Genomic DNA, 27,947 nt, shown 5'->3' on the forward strand with positions numbered 1-27,947 from the left:
ATACGAAAATATTGCCATTTATGTCGTGTGCGTTGTTACTCACGCGTATGTCACTCCTTCCTGGCTACTTCACATTACACTAATTCTCCCGGTACGTGGGATCTGGCGGAGACCTATTTTACTACTTGCAAACACAAATGAAAAAGAAATGGCCAACATTTGGTGAAAGGCGTTCATAGCATTACGTTATTTTCTACCAAAAGGTGCACTTCTCTCTTGGATTCATCGGTGTTTTGACAGCGCATCCAAAAGCGCTGGAGAACTGCCACATGTTCATAAGCGGCACTATGCAACGCGCGCGTGGTGATGCATGTGGTGGGCTTGCTGAATTGTCCTCAGAACACCATTTCGCACAGTTGCTGATGAAAAACAGTTGCCGCACTGACATGTTCAGCCCGGCGAGATTTTGGTCCCTCTGTTCACTCACTAAGTGCTCGAAAGCGTCGAACGCCATCTTGGTTCCCACAAGGTCGGCCAGGTTTTCGCTGTCCATCCCGTCGCTCAATGTTCCTTCCGTGCCACTCAAGGAGACCTGAAAATAGGGACTATTATTAAAACGCTAATAGTGTGAAAATTGTTGTCTAAACATACTTGTGAAAATTGAATTAGCTTGTTTAGGAAACGTGTAAAAACAGTGAGGCCGTAAAATTATATGTTTTCAATGGATATTATATTCCGCGCATCATGTTCACAGCCACTTTAGGTGCATACGGACGTGACGCATGTTTAGTCTTGTTCACATGTCGTTGATAGACCGTGACACTGGTGGTTAAGACGTCCCTGATACGGACCAGCCAAAACTCGTAAGAGGACCGCTACATTGGCTACATAGGAGCATGCAGTAACAAAAAACATGCAAAATAAAATACGTGCCTAGGCTACAACACTGGAGATAAGGCAAGCTTACATGCCTTCATATTGCCTTGCGCGTTAGTTACACTCACTTTTGTTTCATTCGGTTTTCATCCACAAAGCCTATCGGGAATGCTCAGTGCAAACTACATCTCATAGCTCGAGAAGGCATGCCAATATTTTGGAGCATTCTATTGAAATCGCGTGAAAGACGCGAATGGTCAAAATTATTCCGAAGGTGGCGCGGAAGCCAGTTGTAAGGCTTGAATATTCGACGGCACATGTGTAAATGCCTACGCATTTCGCCGCTGGTCAGTTGATCGATGGCCGCAATGTTTTCGCCGCTATCAGTGCCAGTGTGTGTTGCTGTCATCTGACTTTCCGTGCACAAGGCACAAGTGTGATTAAATATACAGTTGCACACACACACACACACACACACACACACACATATATATATATATATATACATATATATATATGTGTGTGTGTGCGTGCATGCGTGCGTGTGCGTGCGTGTGTGCATGCGTGCATGCGTGCGTGTGTGTGTGCGTGCGTGCGTGTGTCGCGTGCGTGTGTGCGTGCGTGCTTGCGTGTGTGTGTGTGTGTGTGTGTGTTTGTGTGTGTGTGTGTGTGCGTGCGTGTGTGTTCCTCGATTGAGGCAAAGTGAGGTTTGGTGAACTCACAACAGAGCTGTGAGACTTGCGCAAGCACATTGCCCTTTTTGTATATTCTTTCATGACTTCGTCATTTGGATCTGGCACAAAACCATTAAGGGAATGTATGCCTCGTAGGTCCAATGCACCCATGATCGCTTGGCTAATCATCTGGAAAGAAAAAAAAATCTTGATTGATATCTCGCCAATAAAATTGGTATAACATGAAAGTTAAGTATCTCTTCAACATATTGAAACATGAAAGAAACCCTTCAAAGTTTTTATTGGTGTTTCACAGCTATAGCACAATTTAACGTGCACGTACCCACGTTCACTTTTGGCGGTTCAGCATGGCCATGGCTGACGCCGATGATCAATTATGAAACAGCTGTGGCGAGTATGGCAATGGTAGGAACGCTGCCACACAAAGCGTTGTGTGAGCCAGAAGAGCGTAGCTGATTGGACGCAAAACGTAGGCTATAGCCCACGCTTCCATTACACTCAGCTTCGGCTAAGGTCACCATTTCATGGCAGGCTAAACTGATATTGAAAACTGTGGCTGGACTAGAGGTAAATTCAACGCGCATTGTGGGATATAATACACTGCGCTGCTTTTTTTCTCTTGGTGATTGTAGACGAAAAACACAGTCTTATAACCGTGCGAGGCGGGCGCGCGTTGCAGTTTTAATGCAGTAGCATTCATGTGGTCACTCTCTGTGTATTAGCGCTTCTTTAGTATACACACACACACACACACACACACACACACACACACACACACACACACACACACACACACACACACACACACATATATATATATATATATATATATATATATATATATATATATATATATATATATATATTGTAACGGGGTTTATATGTAGAGCAGAATGCAGAAGGCGAAGCAGTCAGCAGCGTCCGGCCAGGTGCAGCAAGCACGAGCTTATGCTTATGGCGATGCCCCTGAGGCGCCGAGAAATGCCGCTAAGGCCCCTCTTCTTCACTACAATCGCCCTCCGCACAAAAAGGCGCCATTCTGGCGGATTAGGGAGAATAAACGACTAACGGGTCATAAAATGGCTTGAGGCGAGAGACTTGGACCGTGTCGCGGCCACGGTAGCGTAGGTCTGTGGATGGGATGATGGACTCCACGATATAGTTGACGAGTGAAGTGTGCTCTACAACGCAGTCTGGCCCGATGTATTTAGGAAGAAGTTTTGCGGAGCGGCCAGGTGCAGTAGCAGGTGCCCGAAGCCATACCAATGAACCAGGTGGAAAGTTTGGAGCCGAACGGTTCCCAGTCAGGCGGGATTGCTGCTGCCACTGGTCCTCGGTAGAAAAAGAGCGGGCAAGCTGGCTGCATTCTTCAGCAAGTCGAGCAGCTTCGGGCAGAGTTGTACTTTCGGTCTGATAAGGTTTATATGGGAGAGTAGTGTCTACTGTATTTGAAGGTTCTCTTCCGTACAGAAGAAAGTATGGCGAAAACCCAGTAGTAGCTTGTATGGCAGTATTGTACGCGTAGGTGACGAACGGGAAAACTTGGTTCCAATTTGAATGATCAGAGGCGACGTACATCGACAGCATATTGCCAAGAGTACAGTTGAAGCGCTCCGTCATGCCATTCGTTTGAGGATGGTACGCTGTACTTGTGCGGTGCACGATTCGGCATTTGTTGAGTATTGCCTTCAAGGCGTCAGAAAGGAACGCATGGCCTCTGTCACTTAAGAGCTCGCGAGGGGCACCATGATGCAGAATGAAACGTTGCTACAGAAACGTGCCAACGTCATGGGCCATGGCAGTCAGCAGCGCGGCTGTTTCGCCATAGCGTGTCAGGTGGTCTATCGCAACAATAATCCAGCGATTACCAGCTAGAGTTGATAGTAGTGGTCCGTAAATGTCAATGCCGACGCGATCAAAAGGTCGACTAGGACAAGGAAGAGGTTGTGACGGGTAGGCTTTCCCGGGAGGTAACTTTTGTTGTTGGCACTGAGCACACGAGTGAATGAATTTCCGCACGTAGTTGTACATGCCACGCCAATGAAGTCTTAGTCGAGGCCTAGCGTATGTCTTGAAGAGGCCTGCGTTGGCACACTGCGAGTCTGCGTGAAAAGCTTCACAGATAGTAGCTCGAAGATGACGGGGTATCACAAGGAGACACTTGGGACCGTCAGAAAGGTAGTTGCGTCGATAAAGAAGGTTATCCCTTAGACAAAAGTTGCTAGCCTGGCGGCAGAGAGCGCGAGACGCCGAAGGAGTGAGAGAATCAGAAAGAATGCTCATGAGGCCACTGATCCAATAATCTTTTCGTTGTTCAATGGTCATGTTGCGCAAGGCAGATGACGCCGAGGGAAGAGAGGCAAACACCTTCATCCGATATGGGTGAGCGAGAAAGGGCGTCGGTGTCTGTGTGCTTACGACCGGATCTGTAAATAACGCGGATGTCGTATTCCTGAAGTTTGAGCGCCCAGCGAGCAAGTCGTCTTGAAGGGTCTATAAGTGTGTATAGCCAACAAATGGCGTGGTGGTCAGTGACGACGTCGAATGCGTGACCATACATGTAGGAGCGAAAATTTCCAAGGGCCCAAATAATAGCTAAACACTCTTTCTCGGTCACGGAGTAATTAGCTCCAGCTTTCGTCAAAGTTTGGCTTGCGTAGGTGATGACATATTCATCAAACCCTGCCTTTCGTTGCGCGAGCACAGCGCCAAGTCCAACACCGCTGGCATCAGTATGAACCTCCGTGGGAGCGGCAGGATCGTAGTGGCGGAGCATGGGTGGTGAAGTTAGCAAGCGGCGTAATTTGGTGACCGCATCGTCGCATGCTGGTGACCAGGTGGAAAGGTCCTTGTCACCGCCAAGAAGGTCTGTAAGGGGCGCACATACGGAAGCAAAGTTTCTAATAAAGCGTCGGAAGTATGACGACATGCCGACAAAACGTCTAAGTTCCTTCAAGTTCTTTGGCTTCGGAAAATCGGTGACTGCTCGAAGCTTGGCAGGGTCAGGAAGTATGCCGTCTTGGGATACGACGTGGCCAAGAATGGTAAGCTGCCGGGCACCAAAACGACACTTCTTGAGGTTGAGTTGAAGGCCGGCGTCGGTGAGGCATGTGAGGACAAGGTCGAGACGATTTAATTGTGTGTCGAAATTGGTGGCAAAGACAACAACGTCATCGAGGTTGCATAAACATGTGTTCCACTTGAGGCCTCGTAAAGTAGTGTCCATCATTGTTTCAAAAGTGGCTGGAGCGTTACAAAGGCCGAAAGGCATAACGGCAAATTTGTATAATCCATCAGGTGTGATAAATGCTGTTTTCGGTCGGTCAGATGCTTCCATAGGTACTTGCCAGTATCCAGACCGTAAATCCAGCGAAGAGAAGTATTCTGCTCCCTACAAACAGTAAAGGGCGTCGTCTATTCGCGGTAACGGGTAAAAGTTATTACGGGAGATCTTGTTTAAACGTCGATAGCCCACACAGTACCAAATGAAGCCGTCCTTTGTCTTAACAAGAACAATCGGCGACGCCCAGGGACTGTTAGAAGGCTGTACAATACCCCGCTGGAGCATGTCAGCAACCTGGCCGTTATTAACACGGCGTTCCGATGCTGAGACTCGGTCGGGGCGCTACCTTAGAGGCGTATGGCTTCCTCTGTCAATCTTGTGAGATATGATCGATGTGCGACTGAGGCCAGAAGCGTCGCTGTCAAAAGAAGTACGAAACTTTTGCAGCAGGTTCACCAACTGGCTTCGTTCTTAAGAAGACGTTGCGACATCGATGGAGCGGTGGAAAGCGTCAAGGTGTGACTAGTCAACAACAGTCAGAAATGAGTGCGCTGAGGTCCGTAGAAGTGCGCTGAGGTCCGTAGAAAGTAAACTAGATGGAGCGTCAAAAATGTGACGGGCGTCGATCGGATGCTCGTGACCGAGACATTCACCATAGAATAAAGGTAAAGGCCCTGCTATCGTATTGTACACGAGCGTCTTCGTGACGCCATGGTGGAGAGTAAGGAGAGCAACGGGCAGTGGAGAACATTTGCGTTGAATGAACAGGGCAGAGGGCGTAAATAGAACATCACCGTCGGAAATAGCGTCACACGACACAGTCACCAGCAGAGAAAAGCGCAGTGGTACGGTGGTGTCGTCGGAAACAGACAGTTTATAGTACGGCAGGGAGGCTTCGACAGCGTCAACATCAGGAAGTGCAGATAGCTCAAGTTCAGCGCGACAGCAGTCAATGACGGCATTATTATTAGCAAGGAAGTCCCAGCCGAGTATCATGTCATGGGAACACGAGGGCAGCACTACGAATTCGACGATATACACAATCCCTTCGATGACAACTCGTGTGGTACAGGCTGCGAGAGGTGTTACACTTTGTGCGTTAGCCGTTCTAAGAGAGAGGCCGGATAATGGCGTTAGAACTTTGCGGAGTTTGCGGGACAGGGTGATGGAACGGACGGATAGAGCGGCTCCGGTGTCGACAAGCGCCATGACGACGATACCATCGACTGACACATTAATGACGTTAGCTGGACAGGGGCGAGGACTTGTGCATGGCGACAAGGACGCAGTTCGTGCCTCGGGAACTGTGGCCATTAGTTTTCCTGGTCGGTGGGTCCGGAACGACGATGCATAGGGGAAAGCGAACGTCGACGTGGTGATGGGGAGCGGCGGGTGGGACCGTGTGGACGATCAGAAGGAAAGGAAGGGGAAGGAGGGCTTAAAGGCGTAGAAGAAAACTGAGGGTCAAAAGAGGGAATTCGTCGAATGTTCTGAGCAGCCTGGCGACGATGACAATAACGCGCCACGTGGACAACACCGCCACAAGCTAAACATATGGGACGGTTGTCGCGGGTCCGCCATTGGTCGGAGTAGGCTCCGACTTGCGGCTGGGGGGCAGAAAACTGCGGCCGAGGTGGAATCGGCATATGCGGCGGTCAATAGGTCGGCGGCGAAAAGGGCGGCGGCGAATACATAGGCGCTGGCTGGAACGCAGGCTCTCGAGGTTGAGCAACGGCCTCGGTGTACGTGAGAGGTGCGGCGACTGGCGGCGGTTCACGGGCGGGAGCAAGAACTTGTGCGACCGGGTCTTGAATGAAGTCGCGGAGTGTAGACGTCAATCTGCGTGGTGGATCGGGCACGCAGGACATCAAAGAGAGCTGACGAGCGACCTAAGCGCGGATCAACTCTTGGATATTGGAGAGAAGAGGGGCATGGTCTTCTCCTATGCCAAGGGTGAACAGGCTGGAAAAAGAGTCGTCGAGCACCGAGCGACGTCGGGTGGAAAGACGTTGCCTGCGCAACTCGTCAAAACTCTGGCGTAAGTCAGTCAGTTGTAGGACAGTGCGAGGACTCATCGAAAGCAACATTAGGAAAGCGTCGTCCTCAATGCCCTTCATAATGTGCTTGATCTTAAGCTCTTCGGACATCGACTCGTTCACTCGCATGCAAAGGTCCAGAACGTCCTCAATATAGCTTGTTAAATTCTCACGAAGCTGCTGGGACCGAGTATGCAAACATTGTTCGGCGCGGCGTTTGCGTACACAAGGAGACCGACCGAAAACTTGTGTGAGGCTCGTTTCGAAGACCGACTATGTGGGGAGTTCCGCTTTGTGGTTTATAAACCTCAGCCTTGCCACGTCCGACAGGTAGAAGGAGACGTACGCCAGCTTGGCGGCGTCATCCCATTTGTTCTGAGTACTCACTCGCTCGTACATTGAAATCCAGTCGTCTAGGTCCTTGTCTTCTGTGCCTGAGAAAACAGGGGGATCTCGCAGACGCAGCGAACCGGCGCAGAGAACAGTAGGCGGTGCCTGTGGAGGAGTTTAAGCGGCAATTGCATCGGTAGGCATATTGAGTGGTAAAATGCAATTTCGAAGCTCCAGGGTGATCGAAAACCAGCAGACTCCACCACTTGTAACGGGGTTTATTTGCAGAGCAGAACGCAGAAGGCGAAGCAGTCAGCAGCGTCCGGCCAAGCGCAGCAAGCACGAGCTTATGCCCCTGAGGCGCCGAGAAATGCCGCTGAGGCCCCTCTTCTTCACTACAATATATATATGAACCAGCGGCCCTTCTCTTCGTAGCGCAGGCAGAGAACTCAACTCGCATGAAGTTTCCACTATAGGAGCTAGAAGTAGTTTAGCGCTAGAGTCTATGCGGTTTGTTTCGAAGGCACTTCAAGAGATCACATCAGACTAGCCTAAAGCGCCCAGCACGCAACTCCAGCTGCTGTTTGCTGCAGAACTATTTAAACAGCGGCGTCCTAATGATAGGAAGTATCGTTATACTGCGTCCTAGTCTCTTGTGCTATACCTGCAGAATAAACGAATTTTCGTCGCTAACATCACGTAAAAGCCGTGGGCAACAACACTGTCGACTCCCACGTGATCTGCTGTTCTAGATCAAGTCTTAATATATCTGCACCGCTATGAGAATGATAGAAAATACAGAAATATAGACTTCAGATGTCTTACCAACGGATAACTTTCCTGCGATCCACAACGTTTGTATGCGAAGTGTAAAATAAAAAAAGTGTGCTGAGTTTGTTTTCAAATAAATATTGCTTCAACTTTTTCTATGCAAGCATGATTAAAATTAGTTTTAGATTATCGATACTTGGCGCGTGTTTCTCAAGAACGGAGGTGTGAGAAGCTTGAACGTTGTAACGGTTGTCCTCTTCATTGTTGTCCTGTGTATAGTTGTGCATTTTTTACGTTTTATTTGAACATGAGCTACAAGTAACAAGCTGCTTGTAGTTCTTTATTTACCATTCCAATAACAATAACTTTTATTTCATTGCATTTGAAGTGAAAACGCAAATTTTTGGGTAAGCACGGACTTTTTGAGTGAGGCCGACGCTTGGGCTAAAGTCGCCACCTCACACTGTGTTGATGGTTTCATCAAATTGTACTTCTTTTGGAAATGTACCAAATCGCAACGACACGTCGTGACTACGGTTGCAGGAGCTATTCGCGAAGGCCACAGTCATGATACTTTTCGTCCTGTTCCGACGACCAAGACCATTGTCAGAGGAAAGTGTCAGATGTGAAAACAAGCAGTCTGAGTATGGTGTCATGGATTGCGTGCCCAAGAATCTTCGCGAACCGCGAAGTCATATGCACGGCTATCAAAGACGGAACTTTTTTTTTCTTGCAGCCTGATCGTTTATTTTTTCAATGTACATTTTGTGCACAAAAAAATTTGCTGATATCTTGATCGACTTAAGTATCTGGCTCTTTTATGTTAAAGAAATAAAATGGGAATAATGCAATACCAGAAGAATGTACGTAGCAAGAAAACACAACAAGCAGCTGGTCTGTGTACTCTCCGCCACAAACGAAATGTGACCAGTGGCAAGCATGAGCCACCCATTTGTCACCATGAACATGTGAAGTGCTGCCAAATCGTTGTGTTTCGCGCCTGTCAATGGTGACAGCCAAATGGGGCATTTCTATGAACGCCTGCAGTACAGAGGGAACGAGAACGTTCGACACGTTTTTTTTTTATTATGACAGCGACGGCTCTGACTTTTTTTATTCCACCAAATACTGGCGATTAGGGCTCTTCTCAGGATGAAATAACCAGTCAGGCCTAAGGGCCTCAATTTCATCATACACACTTTGTAACAATATCTGTAGTCCAAGCGTACTCATAGAATGCTTTTAAAAATTTAACTTCAAGCCCGCATTAACCATAATAAACCTTCATTAGCACTGTCTATCTGGTTGTAGAAACACACTAAATTATTCGTGCTTGAACACTGTGAAGTATACTTTCAACGAAGTGAAAAAACAGCGCGTAACACAGGACACAGGACAGAGAAGAGACGGACGAGGCGCTGACTTACAACCAAAATTTATTTCGTACAGGGGTGTATATATAGCACACGAAACTTGAAAAAAGAGGGAGAGAAGTCGAGTGACATGAAAGAGTAATTTTTGTTATGATTGTATGCAATCACAGTTTATTTGTTATACGCATACAATCATAACAAAAATTACTCTTTCATGTCACTCGACTTCTCTCCCTCTTTTTTCAAGTTTCGTGTGCTATATATACACCCCTGTACGAAATAAATTTTGGTTGTAAGTCAGCGCCTCGTCCGTCTCTTCTCTGTCCTGTGTCCTGTGTTACGCGCTGTTTTTTCACTTCGTTGACCATGTACCAACCGGCCCAAATAAGCACTTTAGTGAAGTATACTTTAAGCAAGCAGTAAAGACAAGAACAGTGTCTATTTTCAGCATATATACATCTCAGAATTGCTCTAAATAAGTATCCAGAGTAACAGAAATCCGTTAAAGGAAGTTAATTGTCAAGGCGATCATCCATCGCCTCTGGGAGCGGCTATACCTTTCAACCATTGTGAATGATCGCAATGTGATGCCCCCATCACTTGCGTCTGATTATGTGTTCTTTGCAGATGCACTAGCACCAAAGGCGACTGAGCTTCTACTCCACAAAAGCTGCTGCATGGTATCGTGACTCTCTGCTACCGGTTCGTTACGAAATGCTCACGCACATACTTTTGGAATTTTTTGTGCGCATTCGTTCAAGTGCATCTGAGCAACTTCAGAAGATCAAAGTGTTGTGCGCTCCACGGAATTGAAAGAACGCCGCCCTATAACCAGATTCTCGCTGACGAAGGCAAGCCCGCACGCCAGAAGGTTCATTGATCGATCGATAGATAGATAGAGAGATAGATAGATTGATAGATAGATAGAGATACTGTTTTTGTTGGCCATGTAAGCTTCATATTTAACATTGTAGGATAGTAGTTGGCGATTTGGCAAACACAAACACCTATTATATTGCACTGAAGCTGCCTGTAGGCCAAGAGATGTCTTTAGAATATGCCAGATGTGCAAGGATTTTCCCCACGGAGTGAATTGAAAATATTGTCTACTTGCAGACTATCCAGCTATTAGAATTTGGTCGACTGATTTCCAAGGTGCATTAGAAATGCGTATCCTTGCGATAACTGATGTCGTATATTGATATACTTGCTTTGCAGCAAATCTGTACTCCTTTTCTTTTTGGCGTGACTGAATTTACCTCGAGTGGTACCTTCATGGCGGCACCATAATAAAGCAGCAAGTTAGGCACTTCAAATGCCACTGCGCAGAAACCATGACGCTGATTGATAAGTTATTTTCGTTTCGCGTGTTAATAAACACATGTTTATTTTCCTTAAGCATCCAGTGAGGGCTTTCCAGAATATATTTTAGCAATTCATGTCTGTGTGTTCAAATACAGAAATGGTAATCAAGGAATCATAGAGTGCAAAGAAGGAAAAAGCACAGGTTTTGCCTAATGCAAGACTACGTGCGTACCGTTCCAAGGCCACCGTAGTTCAGTGCGGCGACCCCATGCATATACATGAACGGACGAAGCATGGAGCCTGTCGGTACTGTAATAAGGTTGACATCGTAGTCATAATACGGGCTGGTGCCAGTTTCGTCATACAATGGCGTCGTTGTGTCCATCCACATGTACCGAGAAGAGAGACCCAGAGCCTTTATCCACGCCGGGAACAGTGCCCCACGGTCCAGCTCCACATCCGGGTATGGTTCTGAGTCAAATAATAAAGAAATATTTGATAAATGTCAAATAAAAATATCAAAGGTCTCCTCAACTGTCAGCAGCGTATTGTGCTTTTAAGTAGCTGTAATCTTTCATTCATAGCGTGATACCTGAGCCATTTAACTTTCGTCGAACTGTTCAGGTTGTGACTACTTCTGAGATAAAGTTGAAATAGTGTCCTCACAGAGTGCTTGATACGCCACCGAAAACAATTTCGTATTGGAATGTATTGCCTAATAACTATGTTGTGAATGCCAAATGCAACACACAGTACTTCATTAGTATTAATAGCAAAAGAATGGTGTAAGCCTTGTAGTTCGAAATCCTGCATTCGTCTCCAATAGAATGGAACTTGAGAAAGTGCATAGTACGTCATGTTTACATAAGAATGGTTCAATGCTCGCCTCTCAGGCCAGCAATCTCATCAGCAAACGCATCAGCAATCACTCCGTCATTATTCTGTGAATTCTTTTCTCTTTCATGACTATTTGTTTTCGCTATAAGAGTGTGTGACATAAAGCCGAGTTGTTAGCTCATGGAAAAAAACATTGTTAGCTCATGGCAACCAAACGCGCGTAGATACGAAATGTTGAAATGTTGATACGGCACATGGATGATGGCGCCGTCTAGTACACATAATTGCAAATGCCCTTCTTCGTGCGCAGTAAATTACACAAATAGCTAATGTATATTTCCCAAAATAGTTATTAAAAACCAAAATAATATTCCCACCCGTTTATAACAAGTAAACATGCTCGGTAATGATATATATTCTTAGATATATAGTGTTATAAATTGTTATAACGATTCCTTAATGTATTGTGATGCCAAAAATGACAATTTTCCAAGATATCAGCGCTTTCTTGGGTGTGGCTTTTCTGGCACAGCTTTTTTGTCTAGAGTCTGTATGTTAACTCTGTAGAAGTGATACACTCATGCTCAGTGCCGCGGCAGCGACGGGATAGATGACGTCACTCACAAAGCAGCCAATGGCGCGCATGCTTGAGTACGACGCAGAGAACGACGTAACTGATTGTACAGTCATTGCAGACAACTCGTGACCGTATACAGTATTCACTCCAAAACGTTCACCGTAGTCCTATATATACGTTCTCTTTCCCACCATATAAAAAAACCTGCCACCCATTAGGACGTAAATGTGGTTTTTCCTGCTGGCAAAAAGCTGGGAAGCGTGTGCGCTGGAGCACAGAAAAGGTTGCAGAGGGGCCACTACCTACCGCCCGTGAAATGTGCTCTATAAGGCACTGTAGGCGTTTCCGTAATTGTGCCAGTGGATTGGGGCACTTCATCTCTTTTGTCCTGCGTGGTGTGCACATGTTCCAGACGGGCCGATGTGTCGATTTCGGTCAAAAAAAGCACGCCAATGCTTTAGGAGCTACATCATCCGAGCTTCAGTCTCTCCATTTCTGGTACGGTGTGGTGTGCAGCTGAGCTACACAAAATCACTGGAGTGATGAGGCACAAGGACTACAGCACGCGTGAAATTGCCGAAACTTTTAATAAAAGCGACATACAGGTGCGCGAGGCCGAGTTCACCCTGCCTCTCTTATTTGCCTACGCTGTCCTGCGCCGTTCCGACAGGGCTTCGGCAGGGGACGGAAAAATCAGTCTTTCTAGAAGCAAAGCATCCGAGATGAGACGTTCCGCAACATTTTTGTACGGTATAGAGCACGTGTCAGCCAACAATGAAAAAAGCGTGTTGCTCTACTGATGTTGAGGTTTTATATGTACAGCGTACGCAGTTAGATGTTTGGTTGGTGTGCATAAGGTTTCATAATGCCATCCTTCTTGTTTAGGCCACGTTTTTCTGTTAAACCTTCAGTTGTTGGACAGCGCTTGTGTAAGGTGGTTTCTTGTGTTTCAAGTGCTAATTGTGGTGGTCAACATGAGAATGTTCAAACCAGCCCAATTCGCTGCATTATTGTTGTATTCCTTCGAAATGACCATTTTTGAAAGCCTCCAACTCAAGCTCCCCACTCCACACTAAGCGCACTCATGCAGCATTATGTTTTTTGTGTCATAAGCTTAATGTGATATCATGCCACACGTAATCCCGAGGTGTCTTATGGGTTATACTAAGTTGGAACAGTGTGCATGGCTTTTAGAGCAGCGCTGTGAGCAGGCTGAAGTGCCTTTTGTGGCAGTCTTGGGGGCATCCAGAAAGGCTTTTTGGAGCAGCTAGAAATGCCTTTTTTAGCACGTTTGGAGCAGCCAGAATGCCCAGACCAGACGTGGCCCCGTTTTACAGCATCTGCGATGCAACATTTGTCTAACGCTGCAGTTGTCAATTACTACGGTAAATTGTGCAATATTCCTATTATTGAGATAGCAATTATATGGATACTTCTCGACGGATTGTCCCATTGACTTTATGTCACGTATACTGTTCAAGCTACTTTACCCACGCCTCCCTATTAAAAAAAACTGCGTTTTCAATGTATTCAACTGTGTGGGTAACACTGCGCTGTACAGTGTGTCCCAGTACACTACAATTGGAGGAAGCCACTGGGACACACTGTACAGCGTGGTCCAGTGTCTTACAGCGCGTTTGGGGGCACTGGTCACCCTCACAGTGTCTCACCGCACACTGGAAATATTAGCGACACATTGAAAAAACCTGGGCTAGATCAGGGCACTTTCTGTAAGACTTCATATCAGTCTATCGCAGAAAATTTACCAATCATATACAAATGTGTAACCTAGTCTATGTGCTACACCTATATGGCCTTAGTTTTAGTTAGGTGATGCACGTGTGAGTACACTAACAATCATATGTCGAGCGCGTGGGCGTTTTCCTGAAATATGATTGAGTGTAGTCAATGTATTTCATAAACCACATCAATAGAACTGATAATTCTCAGCACAGTGTAACAGTAGTATTATGCTGATAATCCAGATCAACCTACTCTAGCAGTCAGTCGTTCGGGCTCGTACCGCAAAAAGCCGCACGTCCCCGGCAGCAGTTAACCGCTGCAACACCCAATAGCGGAGTTATTAGCTTTTTATTTATGTATACTTGAAGGTTAAATTATGATCTCGCTTGGGTCAGTTATCACCGAAACTACATTTTAATGGTTATTCTTTGTAAATAAATAGCCGCGATCTTCACAGTGACGTCGCTGAGCCTAGTGGCTATTTCGGCGAGAGGGAACTGCTGCGGTTGTAGTACGCGAAACGTAAACGAGGAGGACAATAAATACTTCAGTACATATGATCGAAACTTCAGTGTTCAGTGAGTAGTTCAGATGCGCGATGCTTTCTACGTAAAAATGAATAACCGGTTAGCGAGTTAGTGCAATTGCCGTAACACATCTGCGGTCACACTGATACGTTTTACGGGAAAACGTACCAGAATAATGTTGCGAGCCAAGGTAAACGGTAACAAATGAGCTGACAACCACCTATTATGTTAACCCGAAATTGAAGAGATTAAAATGTGCGTTTATAAGTGACAAAATGAAAATATTGGATACCGGAAATAGTTTAAACACGAAAAAAAAATACCTCCTTTCTTGTTTTTCAGGTATGGTGCAAAGGGGAACATGTAGAGATTCGTGTTGTGTAGTGCCTTGAGGTAGTAGGTTCGACTCCCGCTCATTCCCTTTTCAATAGTATTTCGTGTTTGTTTTGTCTCTGTGCTCATTTTTCAGTCATAATTACGATATGGGCACGACCAAAATTTTCAAAACCAATTTAAAAGCCCGGTTTTAGCTGATCACGGTTGTCTCATAATGCAGTGCGCCAGCGTCCTAGTGTCAAGCACCACATTATTAAAGTTATCTGGTATGACAGTGGGACTTTGTCACTGTGATTTACGATCGGTATAAGGTCTATAGGAGGGTAAATGGGCGTGAGTGGGGGCGACAAACGCGGCTGAACGAGAGACCAAGAAAACCGGCTGAGCTCCGTTGCTTGGAGGGCACATGTGACAACAGCTCAGCAATCGGGAAAAGACTGCCGTCGAAGCAGAGAGAAAGCACTCCACATATCATAAACTAGCATAAAAGAACGCGAGGGGAGCAGGGGTCCCTTGAACAGCCATTGTGAACTTTGCATATAAAGGCGCGGCCGCAATCGCTGGCACGTGAACTAGCTCAGCATGGCGGGAACCACTGACTCGTATACAACTGATGCGCTCTCATCGCGAAGAAACAAGTTCGAATCCAAAAGACTTAGCTTGACAGCCGCGTTTCAATAACGTTACAATTTGTTGCTATTGCATTCAATCCTTTGCCGTACAACTATGAGTAGCCGTCCATATTTTTTTTCAACATGTGCGCACTATCGTCGACCAGAGTAGAAAAGTTTTGTATAGTGAAGCACAGCGGTAAAACGAACGACGCAATGAGTGTGCGCTCGTAGGCTAAACAAAGATAAGAAAAAAATCCCGATCACTGTTCACGGGTTTCTTTCCTTTGTGCGTACGCTTGAATTTAGCTGCAACCATTCGACATGAAATTAACGTGTTAGCGACAAATTGTATTGTTGTGTCAACTAAGGCTGCCAGCTAAATCCTTTGGAGCCAATATCGCTTTAATATATGCTGGCGACAAAAAATACAGCTATGCCTGCAAAAAACGCTTTCTCCGTACGCTTCCCCTAATTCGAGCTGAGAGTACAGCACGTAGAAGAGTTCACGAGTCATTCGCGCTGATGCCTGTCAAAAAAGCGCGCACCCCAGCGATTGCGACCACGCACTCAAAACCTTCAGCTGATCGAGTGGTCACAGTTTTATTAAAACTGAAACTGCAGCAGTTTCTGTAAAAAGGAAAAAAAAAGTCACATTCCCTTGTACGGTTCCTGATGGCTGCCACAGATTTTGCCTAAATTTGGTTGTTGCGGCTTATTACGGTGCTGTGAAACCAGTTAGGAGCAGCATGAATGGTTTGGTACAGGATGGCACAGGCAATAGGGTCTGGCGCACAGTGGAGCAGCTGTTCCACTCCTGGTTGTGCAATCATCCCAACATGCACCCATCTGTGTTTCTGAAGATACCTTGCTACATGTCTCGCGGCATTTCCGTGATTTATTGACAACTGCCATAGGCAAGCCACGAAAACGATTCTCTTCGGTTTTTGTAACTGCAAAATAGAGGTTATTGAGAACCACAGTATAGTCGCGCAAACACCCGTCACCCAAAGCCTTCATACCAAAGGACGTGAGAACAGAAGCAAACAGCGCTTTTTGAATCTTTACTAATTATTGTATGTGCTGTAAGCATTATGAAATGACCCCCCACCAACTTGGTCAAGCCCAAAACATTACAAAAGGCAAAACGTCATTCACTTGATCTTGTTCCGTGGTATGTCACCTGCAGTTTTATACACTTTAGCTTATTAGTATTTATACAAAAAGATATATCGTCATTACCACTCTATTTAGAGCCGGTTTACTCGTGCTCCATACCATACTTGCGATATATTCTTAATGCTCGTAACAGCATTCATTCGTAAAATAAACTGAGTTTAAACTGATAATTGCAAAACATGAATCCTCGTGTAGTTACGCGTACAATCGCTTCATCACGCTACCAAGAGATGTTTGAGTGCATTCGATCGATAGAATTGTACACATTATTAATACATTTTGCCATCGCAACTTGCTTAGTGATCGGCTAGATACAATATACCCCGTTACAATATACTTGAACTGGGAATGAATAGTCGTGGTATATAGAAGACATTTTACAAGAGTCCTAACCATAACCGTATGTTACTCGGCACTTGAGCTCGAGAGTGTGAAAACGGTACGACCTAAGCAATCTTCTCGTTAAGTAAGAAGCCAAGTACTGTTTTCTGCCACAGTATAGATGTAGTCGAAGTTTAAAGCGATTGAAATCAACGTTGACAATCGCATTCAACATTTTAAAGCAGCTCCTGAAACATGTGTGCAGCTCTCCAGGCACCATTGTCCCAGATTATTATAGGAGATATGATTCACCATTGCGAATAAACGCCAAGAAAGTGATGCATAATTAATAAAAACTGCGTTTGGTCCCCAGTTGTAAGTTATTGAAGGTGGCAGGTGAACATTTCTCGCAAAGCTATAATACGAGTCTGAAGCCGCATTCATGAAAAAACTTGTGTGATTGAATTAGTGCTCATTAAGCAAGACGAGAAAGTCAAGCCAGAGAAAAGATACGGGACAGACTAGCTGTCCTGTTAGATGCACAACGGGAGCGGCTACTCCCCTTGAGGCCCTGTCACGAGTGTACACACGCGTTTTTATGTAGTGTAGTAGGGACGTGAATACTAACTGTAAAGTGCTTCTACGAAGTCATGATCCAAGCGCTGCCCGGGGCTTCCCACGTACGCCAGCATGTCTTTAATCTTCTTCACAGCAGCTAGTCGAAAGGCGGTGCTGAGCCAGGGTGACACATGCAGACCCATCTCGTAGGCAGTGCGTATTTCATCCACTATATTGCTCGCCCTCCTTACCAGGTACGGTTGAACTTCTGTTGAGGAAAAGGTAATAAAAGCAAGCCGTTTTAGAGAAGTCATTGTCGAATGCAGTATGACACACTAGTATATCGTAGTACAATATTGTTGTCTGTTTTGATTGTCTTCTCTTTTGCGCTAAATGAATTATGAAAGGTAGCCTTGGATGAGACAATGATTGAATTCACGCTATACAGGGAAGAAGAGTGACTGGAATAAACAACTAACTTTTACTGCTCAAAAAAGCCATGTATACAACTGTGTTAAATTGGGGGCAAGCTGTGCCACCTAACAACTGGTCAATTATGTAGTAGGCATTGGTGGCCTCGGATTTATGAAGAGCGTATAATAAAGTAAAACTGGACGGTAGTGAAAGAAAGTATGTTAAATTTATATATTGTTACGTCTACGACAGGGGTTTATTCAGAGCCGACGTAACGGTCGACTCGACAGTATACAGCAGTGAACGCGCATCAGCGAGCTCTTGCCAACAACCGAACGTCCTCTTCTTCTCCCACCACCATGTTCCCCGCTACACAGGTGCACATACCTAAATTACACATGTGGTAACATTTCCTTCCACGCAGACGAAGCCCACTGGGCGAGTCAAACAGTCTCTCGAGGAATAAAGCACTTCAAACGTGCAACATGGTCAAGTTCAGTTTTTGCAGACCGTTGGCCGTTCTAATGAAGGCGCGCTATGCGGTAAACTAAATCACTGATACGGTCTACAACAAGGTAAGGTCCCGCATAGTGCGCTACCAGTTTTCTCGCTCAAACCGCGTTTTCTAGTTGGTGTCCACAGCAACACTAGGTCACCGCGATTGTACGTCACGTGTCGGCATCGGCTGTAAAAATGTGCCTTTGAGCGGTCTTGCGAAGCAAGAGTATGCAGTATTCAGGGTATGACGACGTGGTCGAGCATATAAAAGAAAGAAAGGACTGTAGCCGGTAGTTTCATGCTGTGTGGTATTGAATGCATATGTGATAAAGGGTAGAATACTCTCCCAGTCCTTGTGATCTGATGCTACATACATAGACAGCATGTTCGAGAGAGTTCTGTTAGTTCGTTCAGTTAGACCGTTCGTTTGGAGATGATACGGCGTAGAGTGCCGAATCCTAGACGCACATACACAAAGCATCTCTTCCACCACGTCTGCTGTGAATTGTCGACCAGAGTCACTGATTAAATTTTGGGAGGTCCATGTCGAAGAATTACAAAACGTAGCATGAAGGAAAACACATCGGCTGCAGTTGCCGATGGTATGGCAGCTGTCTCGCAGTACCGTGTTAAATGGTCTGTGCAAACGACTATCCAGTGATTTCCATCAGAAGACCAGGAAAAGGGTCCAGCAATGATACAAGCGCAATGCCCAGCAATGATACAAGCGTTTGTTGCCATCAGGCTTCGAAACATGATGACAGCCGGTCACTCATTACATCTCTCTTAACACTTAACTCACTTAACATCTGCTGCGCACACAGGTTACATCGCGTATTCTCCTAGTTCATTTTATTTAACCTTCAAAACTGAAGTAATACAGAGGGAAGTGGTTGACAATGCACATAAAAATAAAACAATAGAAATCAGTAAAAATAGTCAGTTAACACAAATATTGTATGATCAGTTAGTTTTGGAAGTGAGAATGTCCGACATGACTGAGCGAAGCTTTCAGTGGTCCTTGATAGTACATAATGTGCCGGGAACGTAATTGTATTGTTGAGAGTTCCTGGGAATGAATGATTCTTGATAGCTTTTGCTATGGCCTTGCATTATTTCACACTTTAAACATTTCCAGTGCGAGAATAAATGTAAAAAAAGGATGGTATCAGGTTATCACGCCAGTAGGAATTCCAGAAAGAAATGGTGTGGTATAAAAAAGCACGGCTAAAATACTCACGTCGTGAAGAGAGAAGGTAGTATTGAAGGAATCCTGAAACACTTTTTTGAGTAACCATGGAATGAATTCACACAAAAAGCGTATTACCTAACAAAAAGCATATTACTTCATATCTGCTGCGCTAGCTTATCTAGTGAGCACTACGACAAGGGTAGACATGCAGACAACCGAAGTCGTGATGTTTAGGTAGATCAGACAGAGCGAAATTTTGCGAACGTATGAAAGCAACGCTAAATTAAAAGAATTAGTTTGTTCTGAATGTCCTACATCTCTAGTTCCTTCAGTGGCAGCACCACAAGCAGATCGATAGGGCAGAAAATAGAGGTCAGATGAAGTTTAAATTTCTTGCCAGAATTACCGCACTGGACAAAATGAACTTCCAAGTGTATGTTTTACATTAGGACGGCACTTCGTGAACCAATATCACTGAAAATTACTAAGGAATGTATCTGACCCCTAAAAGGCCAATCTGTTGATTTTGGATCAAAAAGGGACGACGTAGAGCCCCTGCAGAAGCATTGAAAGCATATGATGATGACTGGTGCTCAAATTATCAGGTGGCCCCAGCAACTTCACTTTGTCTTTGAGATCTTTCTAGCTTCTTAAGTGTCTTATTAGGGCAGCTGGATGAAATGACATTTAAAAAGAGTGTTTTACTAATGAGAGACAGAGCTTTTTTGCTGTTTATTTTATGTTTCAATGGAAAGGTTAAAAGCTCAGAATGCTCCCAGCAGCGACTCTGTTTCTCGAATTTTCACTTTAGCCATGACTCATCCTTCCAGGTATGAAAAATAGATGCTTCACCACGGATGTGACAGTGGCTTCACGAACGACCACATACGCGCTCTGCACTGTCATTGCTATTACCTGGAGTGGTGCAGAAGATCTGAACCTTGAGTCTCCTTGTCTCATTATATGTGCCTACTTTCGTAAGGATAGAGTGATGGCGCTTTGGTGAACTGCACCACAGGTGCACAATGAAGTGGACTTACCGGACTGCAATAAGGGGCTTATGACGGCCAGACGCATGACTTTTGTGACATGTTCAAAACAAGCATCGTTCTCAGTCCTACGGTCAAGGAATATATAAGGCTCCGTAAACTGAACCAGATGCGTAAAGAATTTCCAGGCAACCAGATATCGTAGTGCTGTTTCACCCATATCCTTGAAGATCTTCACGAGGATATGAAGTGCTGCTTTTCGGCAGTATATATAGTCTGCAGCCTGATAAGTGTTGTTGGTATACAACATAATGAAATCAATCCAATTATCTGAAAAGAATAGAGAGACAGACAAGCCAAACATCTTACTTACATTACTGCGAAAGCATTGTGCTGTCGTACTGATGTCCGCCAATACATTACACATATTTTGTTCTAATTTCTCTAGCACTTACTACACACCTTTTAAGGTATCTCCCGTAGTAACCTTATACCCGTACACCTAATTTGTTGAGATGTGGTGAGTGGTTCAATCATCTCGAGATCAAGGCAGACACTTGCGAGAAAGGTATCATGTTGAAATTTATCTTGTCCACGCAGTGTTTAAATTTTTTTACAGTTTGGCACAATCTCCCTCTCCGTAAAACCGTCTCTGTGGTATGAGTGTTTTGTGTAAACACTTAAGACTTGCACCCCACCCCCTCAGCCAAATTTCCTCAATGACTATCATTTCATTATCCCTCTCACATATACTATGTTTGTTCTTCCAAAATTAGAATACACAGGTTCTCTCTGGGATCCGCATCAGTCAAACTTATCAAACGTTCTGGAATTGACACAAAAGCACGCTGCTTGCTTTTTTTTTTCATTCTGAATATTCTTACAATGCCAGTGTTTCCAGACTTGTACCCGGGCTCACCTTTCTGATCTAGAACCACAACGTCACTTATCTCGACTATGCCTTTTTTACAAGCTTTATCGTGCTCCCATTTAAATTCTACCCATTCTGCCTGTCCATCGCATATCCAGCAGCGCAAAACATGCAAGAGCACTATACCTTCCGCCAGCACAACCGACCAACTACCTCCGATTATTTTTTATGTCAACAGCACGGTACTGGAACCATCTGCCAGCATCTACCGTGCACCATTTCGACCCATCAAGATTCAATTCAACATTGTTCTCGAGTAACGTTTTAAGGGCGAAGTCCCTTAAGGCGTGGTTCGTACGTTTCCTGTATGTCCGCTATATGGCGGTACTTGTATATGATGAATATAAGATGAAAAGATGCGAGATTGTGGTAATTGGAGCATTGGCTAGATGGATGGATGAACAGATGTATGAATGGACAGACATACAGACAGACGGACGTGTGCACAGATGAACGACCAGACAGACGACAGACAGACAGACAGCGGACGGACGGATGGATAGGTGGACGGACGGATGAATGTACAAACGGACGGACATACATACAGGCGGACAGACAGGTAACGCATTTGTCGAACGTCTTACTGTTCGTTATGTCACTTTTTAACGCCGACAGACAGAGAGACATACATACATTCATACATACATACATACATACATACATACATACATACATACATACATACATACATACATACATACATACATACATACATACATACATACATACATACATACATACATACATACGAACGGACGGACCCATGGACATAGAGGCTGATGATCGGAGGGACTGAAAGACAGACAGACAGACAGACAGACAGAGACAGATGGACTGACAGACAGACGCAGCCAGCAGGTGATTCATGGTTTGCCGATACATTCCTTCGAAGCTTCACCCAACTCATGATCGTTCACTCTGTGGATATTCTGTGATATTTTTTTTTTTAAATAAAACCATCCCTCATGTAATACCCAGCTGCTGCTTTTGAGGTATTGATTATAAGGCAATAAAAAGTAAACAAATAAACAAATGAATATGAAGCCTCTTATAATAACTACAAACGAAGGGCACTTTAGGCATGAGAGCTTTCTCAAGTACACCGTGTCCTGGTGTGCTACAAATTTTTCTTTAGCTTGCATTTGAAATGCACAGTAAATAAACAATCCCGTATCATGTGTGCTTAGTTCTGTCGACGATATACTGGAAGCTATTCATGAAGAAATATAAATCGGATTGCTCGACTATAATTGTGATAATAAAAAATTACGACCAAAATTGAAAAAATCGCTTAACAAACAAATTTTAACACCTATAGAGCGAGGTCCGCATCTGGAGTCAAAGGAGTCAAGGTAGCCCCCTGCAATAAGAGAGAACGTGGGTGTTGTTCTCTGTCAAAGTTTTTTTTTTACACACGTCTCACATTCAATGACTGCCAGTACATTTGTGCTGGCAGTCATTGACGGCAACACGGAATTACGCTCCTCAGCCTCGGTCAGAAGAGCTACGAGCGCAGTTGCAGAACAGGTCACCATAGCCCTAGACATGACCGACCACTCACACACCACCCTGTTAACAGACTCACGAGCGGCCATCAAAGCTTTTGAGTCGGGTAACCTAGCGCGAGAGGCTGCCTCCATTCTAGAAAAAAGAACAGACCCTGGCACTCAATCTCTTGGTTTTCCGCCCATATGGGTGCAGACGTTCATCAGCACATACCTAACCTCAACGAGCTTGCCCACGACCGTGCGCGAGATCTAACGCGCCACGGTGGCATGGAGGTCTTACGGGGTCAGGATGAAATCCCCCATAACGATCCACTCCTTACGTTTAATGAAATCACGTCTCACTATCAGCTAAGTAGAAGGGCCTAACCTCTTCCTCACCCGAAGTTAGATAGGTCTCAGTCAATTATACTTAGAATGCTCCAGACGGGCTCGTTCAACTCGTGGGCCTTGTCAGTCGTATCTCCACAGATGTTGACTCAAGTTGTTCGGAATGTAACGAAATTTATAGTTCCTTAGCGCACGTGCTTTGGCAATGCCCCGCGTTACCTAACGGTCCTCTATCCAGCGAAGCCGACTGGGAAGAGGCACTCCGGAGCCCATCGCTCCAGGCACAAATCCAGGCAATCTAGAGGGCCCAAGAAAGGGCGCAACATCACGGTGTCCAAGCCCTGACTAGGACGCGGCCAGCAGCTTCTGTTGGTCCCCGATAGGAGTTCCCGCGAAAGCTCCTCAGGATAACATGAAGTTCACTGTCTGTCTGTCTGTCTGTCTGTCTGTCTGTCTGTCTGTCTGTCTGTCTGTATGTGTGTCTGTCTGTCTGTCTGTCTGTCTGTCACACATCTCACGTTACATCCATGAGACGCCATGAGGATACGAGGTATTAATTGGTATAACTACAAGGAATGACTTACAAATTCTGTGTTATTGTGCTTTTCAATGCTATAACACGACCATTCTGCCAATTCTGGCATGGCTATTATGCACGATAAATTTGTTTCGATTCAGCTTGGGTGTTTTCGACTGCCATGGCAAAAATAAACAATGTGTAAACTGAAAATGTTGATTTGATTGATTTATTTATTGATTGTGATGAGTAAACGAGCAGCATGAGGCGCGTGCCAAACGTGGAAGCGCGGTGACGGTGCACGAAGAGATGCGAATCACCCGAGTGCACGCGCAGAGGCCAAGTAGACGCTAAAAATTGGTTCGACTGAGGCTCGTGGCACACGAACCGAGTCAAGGAGAAAAAAATGAGCAGAAAAAGCTGGCACAGAGAATTGGGACGCCGAGCTGTGAAGACGAAAGGTTAGCATCGCTACAGCAACATAAGCAGTAGAACCGCCTGGTTCTGATAATTTTGGCAGAGGTTCAGGGGACTGCTGTCGTATAGAAAGAATCGAGTGAGGCCGCCTGGACTTGCCACAAGCTGTTGCAGTGGTTCCTGGCTTGACTACAGCTCCTCCGCTTCGATCTAGAACGTATGCGGCCCGCACCACCGTCAAGACACCGTTACAAGTTAAACGTAGCCTAAACTGAGCTGGAAGATACGACGATGAATGAAACACACCGGCATTGAGGTCGAGTGGCTCGTATGGCGACGGTTTCCAGGACGACTTCGACAACGGTATCACTTCGTCGTAGCTACAAGGGTGGCATATGAACAGTAACAATGTTCTACTACTGCTAGGATGCATAAGAGTGGCCACTGAGACGCCATCTTGCCTAGCTGTAGTTAGTTCTTAGAACTGAACTTTTCTTGAATCAGCGTTATTTACGGTTTCCTTGTATAGCCGATCATTGTGCGCATGTCTCTTTTGGGAAGTGAACTCTGAGTGTGAGATTTTTGCCATTTTTGGGTAGTAATAAAGTGGCTTTATTCTGTACCATCTCTGGCACGTCTCTCTCTTTCTCAAGTACATTCTTTATAAACGCTCCCGAGATAAATTTGTGACATTGATATGGGGGATTTACCATCTCAAAACCATCGCATGATTATGAGACACCATAGTGAAGGGCTCCAGAAATTTTGACCACCTGACGTTCTTTAACATGCACTTAGATCTGAGATCACCAGCCTAAATCACTTTCAACCGAATAAGGAGAAATGCTGATAAGCTTAACGCAAAGTGCTGGCATTAAGGAAGCGTTTCATGATTAAATAAGTGGCGATAAGGTAAGAACGCTTGTAGCATTTTTGTCATTCAATTGGCAGTTTTTTTAGGCGACCCTTGAAGATTCTTTATCCTTAAATGTCAGTATTAAAGTTCTAAATTTTTTGGGGATACAATAAAGCGTATGAAATAGCCTCAAAGACTTCTACAGCCTTCCTACATGCTACAATTACGAACGTCGGCATGTATATTGGCCAAACACACAAATAACTGCTCAGTGCTTTTTTATGAGCAGTTACCAATCAAGTAACTTTTAAATATACATGAAAATATCAAACGAGATTGGTCTACATTTCAAAATGTGCATCTCTCAGTGATATTCTCTGAAACGACGTGAGCCTCCGGTAATTCACTTATTAAGCTGCAATGCAAGTGATTTGTACTTAACATTGAAGTGTTCATTCGAGTGTTGGTGAAATAAATATGATGAAGTTCAGTGTAGTGAAATACATCTCACGAAACCTGACAAGTGATTCTTTTTTAATAATGTCTCCATAAATATGAGATGAATTATTTTTGACATTGTACATACGCAAAATACTTTCACAATCATGGTGATTTGGTATGTGTAAATCATCGCCAAACAACTGGTGATGTCGAGCTGTTTGTGATGTGCTGCTAATCTGTATAAATGTTGGAGAACAATTAACTAGCCATTATTATCATTATCATCAGATAATCATAATGGCCATGCCCACTGCAGGGCAAAGGCCTCTTTTATGCAGTGCCATTCAACTCCGTTTTCTGCTTCCCTCATACCTGCAAGCGTTTTAATCTATCTTACCCAGCTAAATTCCTGTCATTTCTTGCACGTTTGCCTTCTCTTGAAATCCAGCCAGTAACGCCTAATAAGCAGCGGCTATTCTCCCTACGCGCTACGTGTCCAGACGATGTCCCCTTCTTGACCACAATACGATATCCGGAACTCTCGTTTATAACCTTAACCACCACGCTCTCTTACACCTATCATTTCGCGTTCCAAACTAGTACACCCTTTTTATTAATGTGCAACACATTGCTTCTATGTGTAAGGTACTACATTTTTGTTACAAGTCATCTACTGGCAGAGAGCCCTATGGTTCAGCTGTTCTGTATTCTGTCAAACGTTTTGACGTGCCGTGCATTCCCGGTTTTTTTTCAGGAAGATAAATAATAGTTTTGGTTATTAGCATTGGGTTGTAACTCGCATATCTCGATAGCATGAAATATAAAAAGTCTGAAAGTAGTAACAAAACAGGCACAAAACTTCCTCCTACCTGAAGGAACGTAAGGTGCTGTGTGAATGCCGAGGTCCTTAATACGAAGAAGCTCCGATTCATTTTCCAATTTGGTTTTATATTCGAATAAATGAACTGCAAAAATAATTAAAGGCATTACATTTTGTACCAAAAAAGGCGATTCCATTCATTTGCTTGTCATGACAAGCACACCAGCTTAACCCACGCATGTGATCCTTAGTCTTACGTAAGCAAATGCAACCATGCAATTGAAAAAAAAACGTGGTTGGTCCTCATGTCATAGAGTATTAATAAAGAAGTTGCAAGGAGTTCGTAATTAAGAAACTATTACTAAAGACACACTGTTATTTATCAAATCGCACCGCATTCTACACAGGGCTTTCTACGTTTGCAACAAAGCTCAGAGGGAAATACAGACATTGCTTGCATATATACTACACTGTAGGTATCAGTGTAATATATATGCACAAAAATGAATCACCAGGGCACAGCAACACGAACGTTTGTCCTTACACTAGCAAAATGGCAAACACACAGGCATCCACTTTTTTGAAAATGCGCGCAGACCATTCGCGATAACTTGTGTTGCAAGAAAAGAGAAAGTTTCTCACGTTGATCTTCATAGCCTTTTATCTCCGCAGCAAGTTCCTTGTCCAAAGGAGGATTAGCACCATACAATAACATAAATTTTGTGTAATACGTCATGTCGTATCTAAAGTAATACGATGCTTTGTAGTCTTGAGCGTAATCAAGCTGTAAACGAACACAAATACATTAAAATTTATGATGGTGTTGCGAGTAACTGGTGAGAAAATTATTGCAACACACTGCTATACAAACAGCGTACAAAAGAGTAAAGGACGACGTAAACAAAAAAGTCACAGCATATCTGCGGAGTGAATGATGATGAGTGGGGCGAAGCGTTGATTCGTCTATCCGTCCGTGTATCTGTCCATCCGTACATGCGTCCATGCGTCCGATCGCGTTCGAAAACGCAGACAGCACGTTGTTAAGACCGACGAGACGCGAGCTAAGAAAGCCAAGCACAAGCGCCTCGAGAATACCATTCACAATTTTCTTGCGCAGAACATCAAACAAACGTTTTGTTCATTCTGTCCAGACGCAAGACTATCGTGTTTCGTCGACATTTAGAGTGTAACATGCAGATATGGGGCCATTGTTTTTCCACGTCTTTTCTTCTCTCACTTACGCGTGACGTATGACATTGATAAACTAAGAGGAGCTTCGCCCTTAAAAAATTATCAGAACCTCCACTTGCAAATTTCGGTGTCAGAACCAGACAAAAGACGAAGCTTGTGGAGTGAGCAACACTTTTCGACGTGGAAATGTGTCATGAGTAAAGCAACACCAAGAAGGTGCAGAAGTTCTTCGAATGCCGAGGAAGCACGGCGCTACAGAGGTGTTCTCAGTAGTGCGCACTCCTGCCACGCTCGCGCACGCAACTGGCCACAAAGGCTCGTGTCGCGCGTCTCAAGCCATTTTGTTAAAGCCAAGACGATGAGGTGGCCTCGTCCTGGGAGCGCCAGATGAAGAAGTTCGGAAGAGACAGCATTGCTCTCGCGGCGACAGCTTATTTGACCTGTATCTGGCAGTAGCGGCGTGAGGGTGCCGCAACGCAGCCTTTGATCACTGTTGTGACCGTGCGACACTCGCCGGACCTGCATCTCCTCACAGAAGTAATTATTAA

At 44.8% G+C, this 27,947-nt stretch overlaps 2 protein-coding genes across 2 annotated transcripts in view; both read right to left on the reverse strand.

Annotated features, from left to right (window-relative positions):
• Window positions 1-111: 111 nt before the first annotated feature.
• Window positions 112-17,558, reverse strand: LOC142803356 (neprilysin-1-like). The gene is made up of 4 exons (XM_075888470.1): window positions 17,369-17,558; window positions 10,842-11,080; window positions 1,539-1,679; window positions 112-532 (listed from the first exon to the last, which is right to left on the reverse strand). Exons 1-4 carry the CDS (start codon window positions 17,499-17,501, stop codon window positions 194-196), a joined length of 852 nt encoding a protein of 283 aa, XP_075744585.1. The 5' UTR covers window positions 17,502-17,558; the 3' UTR covers window positions 112-193.
• Window positions 17,559-19,008: 1,450 nt separating this feature from the next.
• Window positions 19,009-27,947, reverse strand: part of LOC142802956 (uncharacterized) — a 35,853-nt gene continuing 26,914 nt past the window's right edge. The window contains exons 6-9 of the mRNA XM_075888041.1: window positions 26,851-26,992; window positions 26,258-26,353; window positions 20,443-20,721; window positions 19,009-19,022 (exon numbers count right to left, since the gene is read on the reverse strand). Of these exons, the coding sequence (XP_075744156.1) occupies window positions 19,009-19,022; window positions 20,443-20,721; window positions 26,258-26,353; window positions 26,851-26,992 (531 nt within the window). The remainder of the gene's footprint in view (window positions 19,023-20,442; window positions 20,722-26,257; window positions 26,354-26,850; window positions 26,993-27,947) is intronic.

The sequence above is a fragment of the Rhipicephalus microplus genome, chromosome 3 (assembly GCF_043290135.1).
Source record: "Rhipicephalus microplus isolate Deutch F79 chromosome 3, USDA_Rmic, whole genome shotgun sequence".
Lineage (NCBI taxonomy): Eukaryota > Metazoa > Arthropoda > Arachnida > Ixodida > Ixodidae > Rhipicephalus > Rhipicephalus microplus.

Coding starts and splice junctions, on each gene's coding strand:
- LOC142803356 (XM_075888470.1), bottom strand. CDS start 17,501: ATGGGTCTGCATGTGTCACCCTGGCTCAGCACCGCCTTTCGACTAGCT. Junction 1,680..10,841: donor ACTACGGTGGCCTTGGAACG/GTACGCACGTAG, acceptor TTTTCTTTCCAG/ATGATTAGCCAAGCGATCAT. Junction 533..1,538: donor GCAAGTCTCACAGCTCTGTT/GTGAGTTCACCA, acceptor CCCTATTTTCAG/GTCTCCTTGAGTGGCACGGA.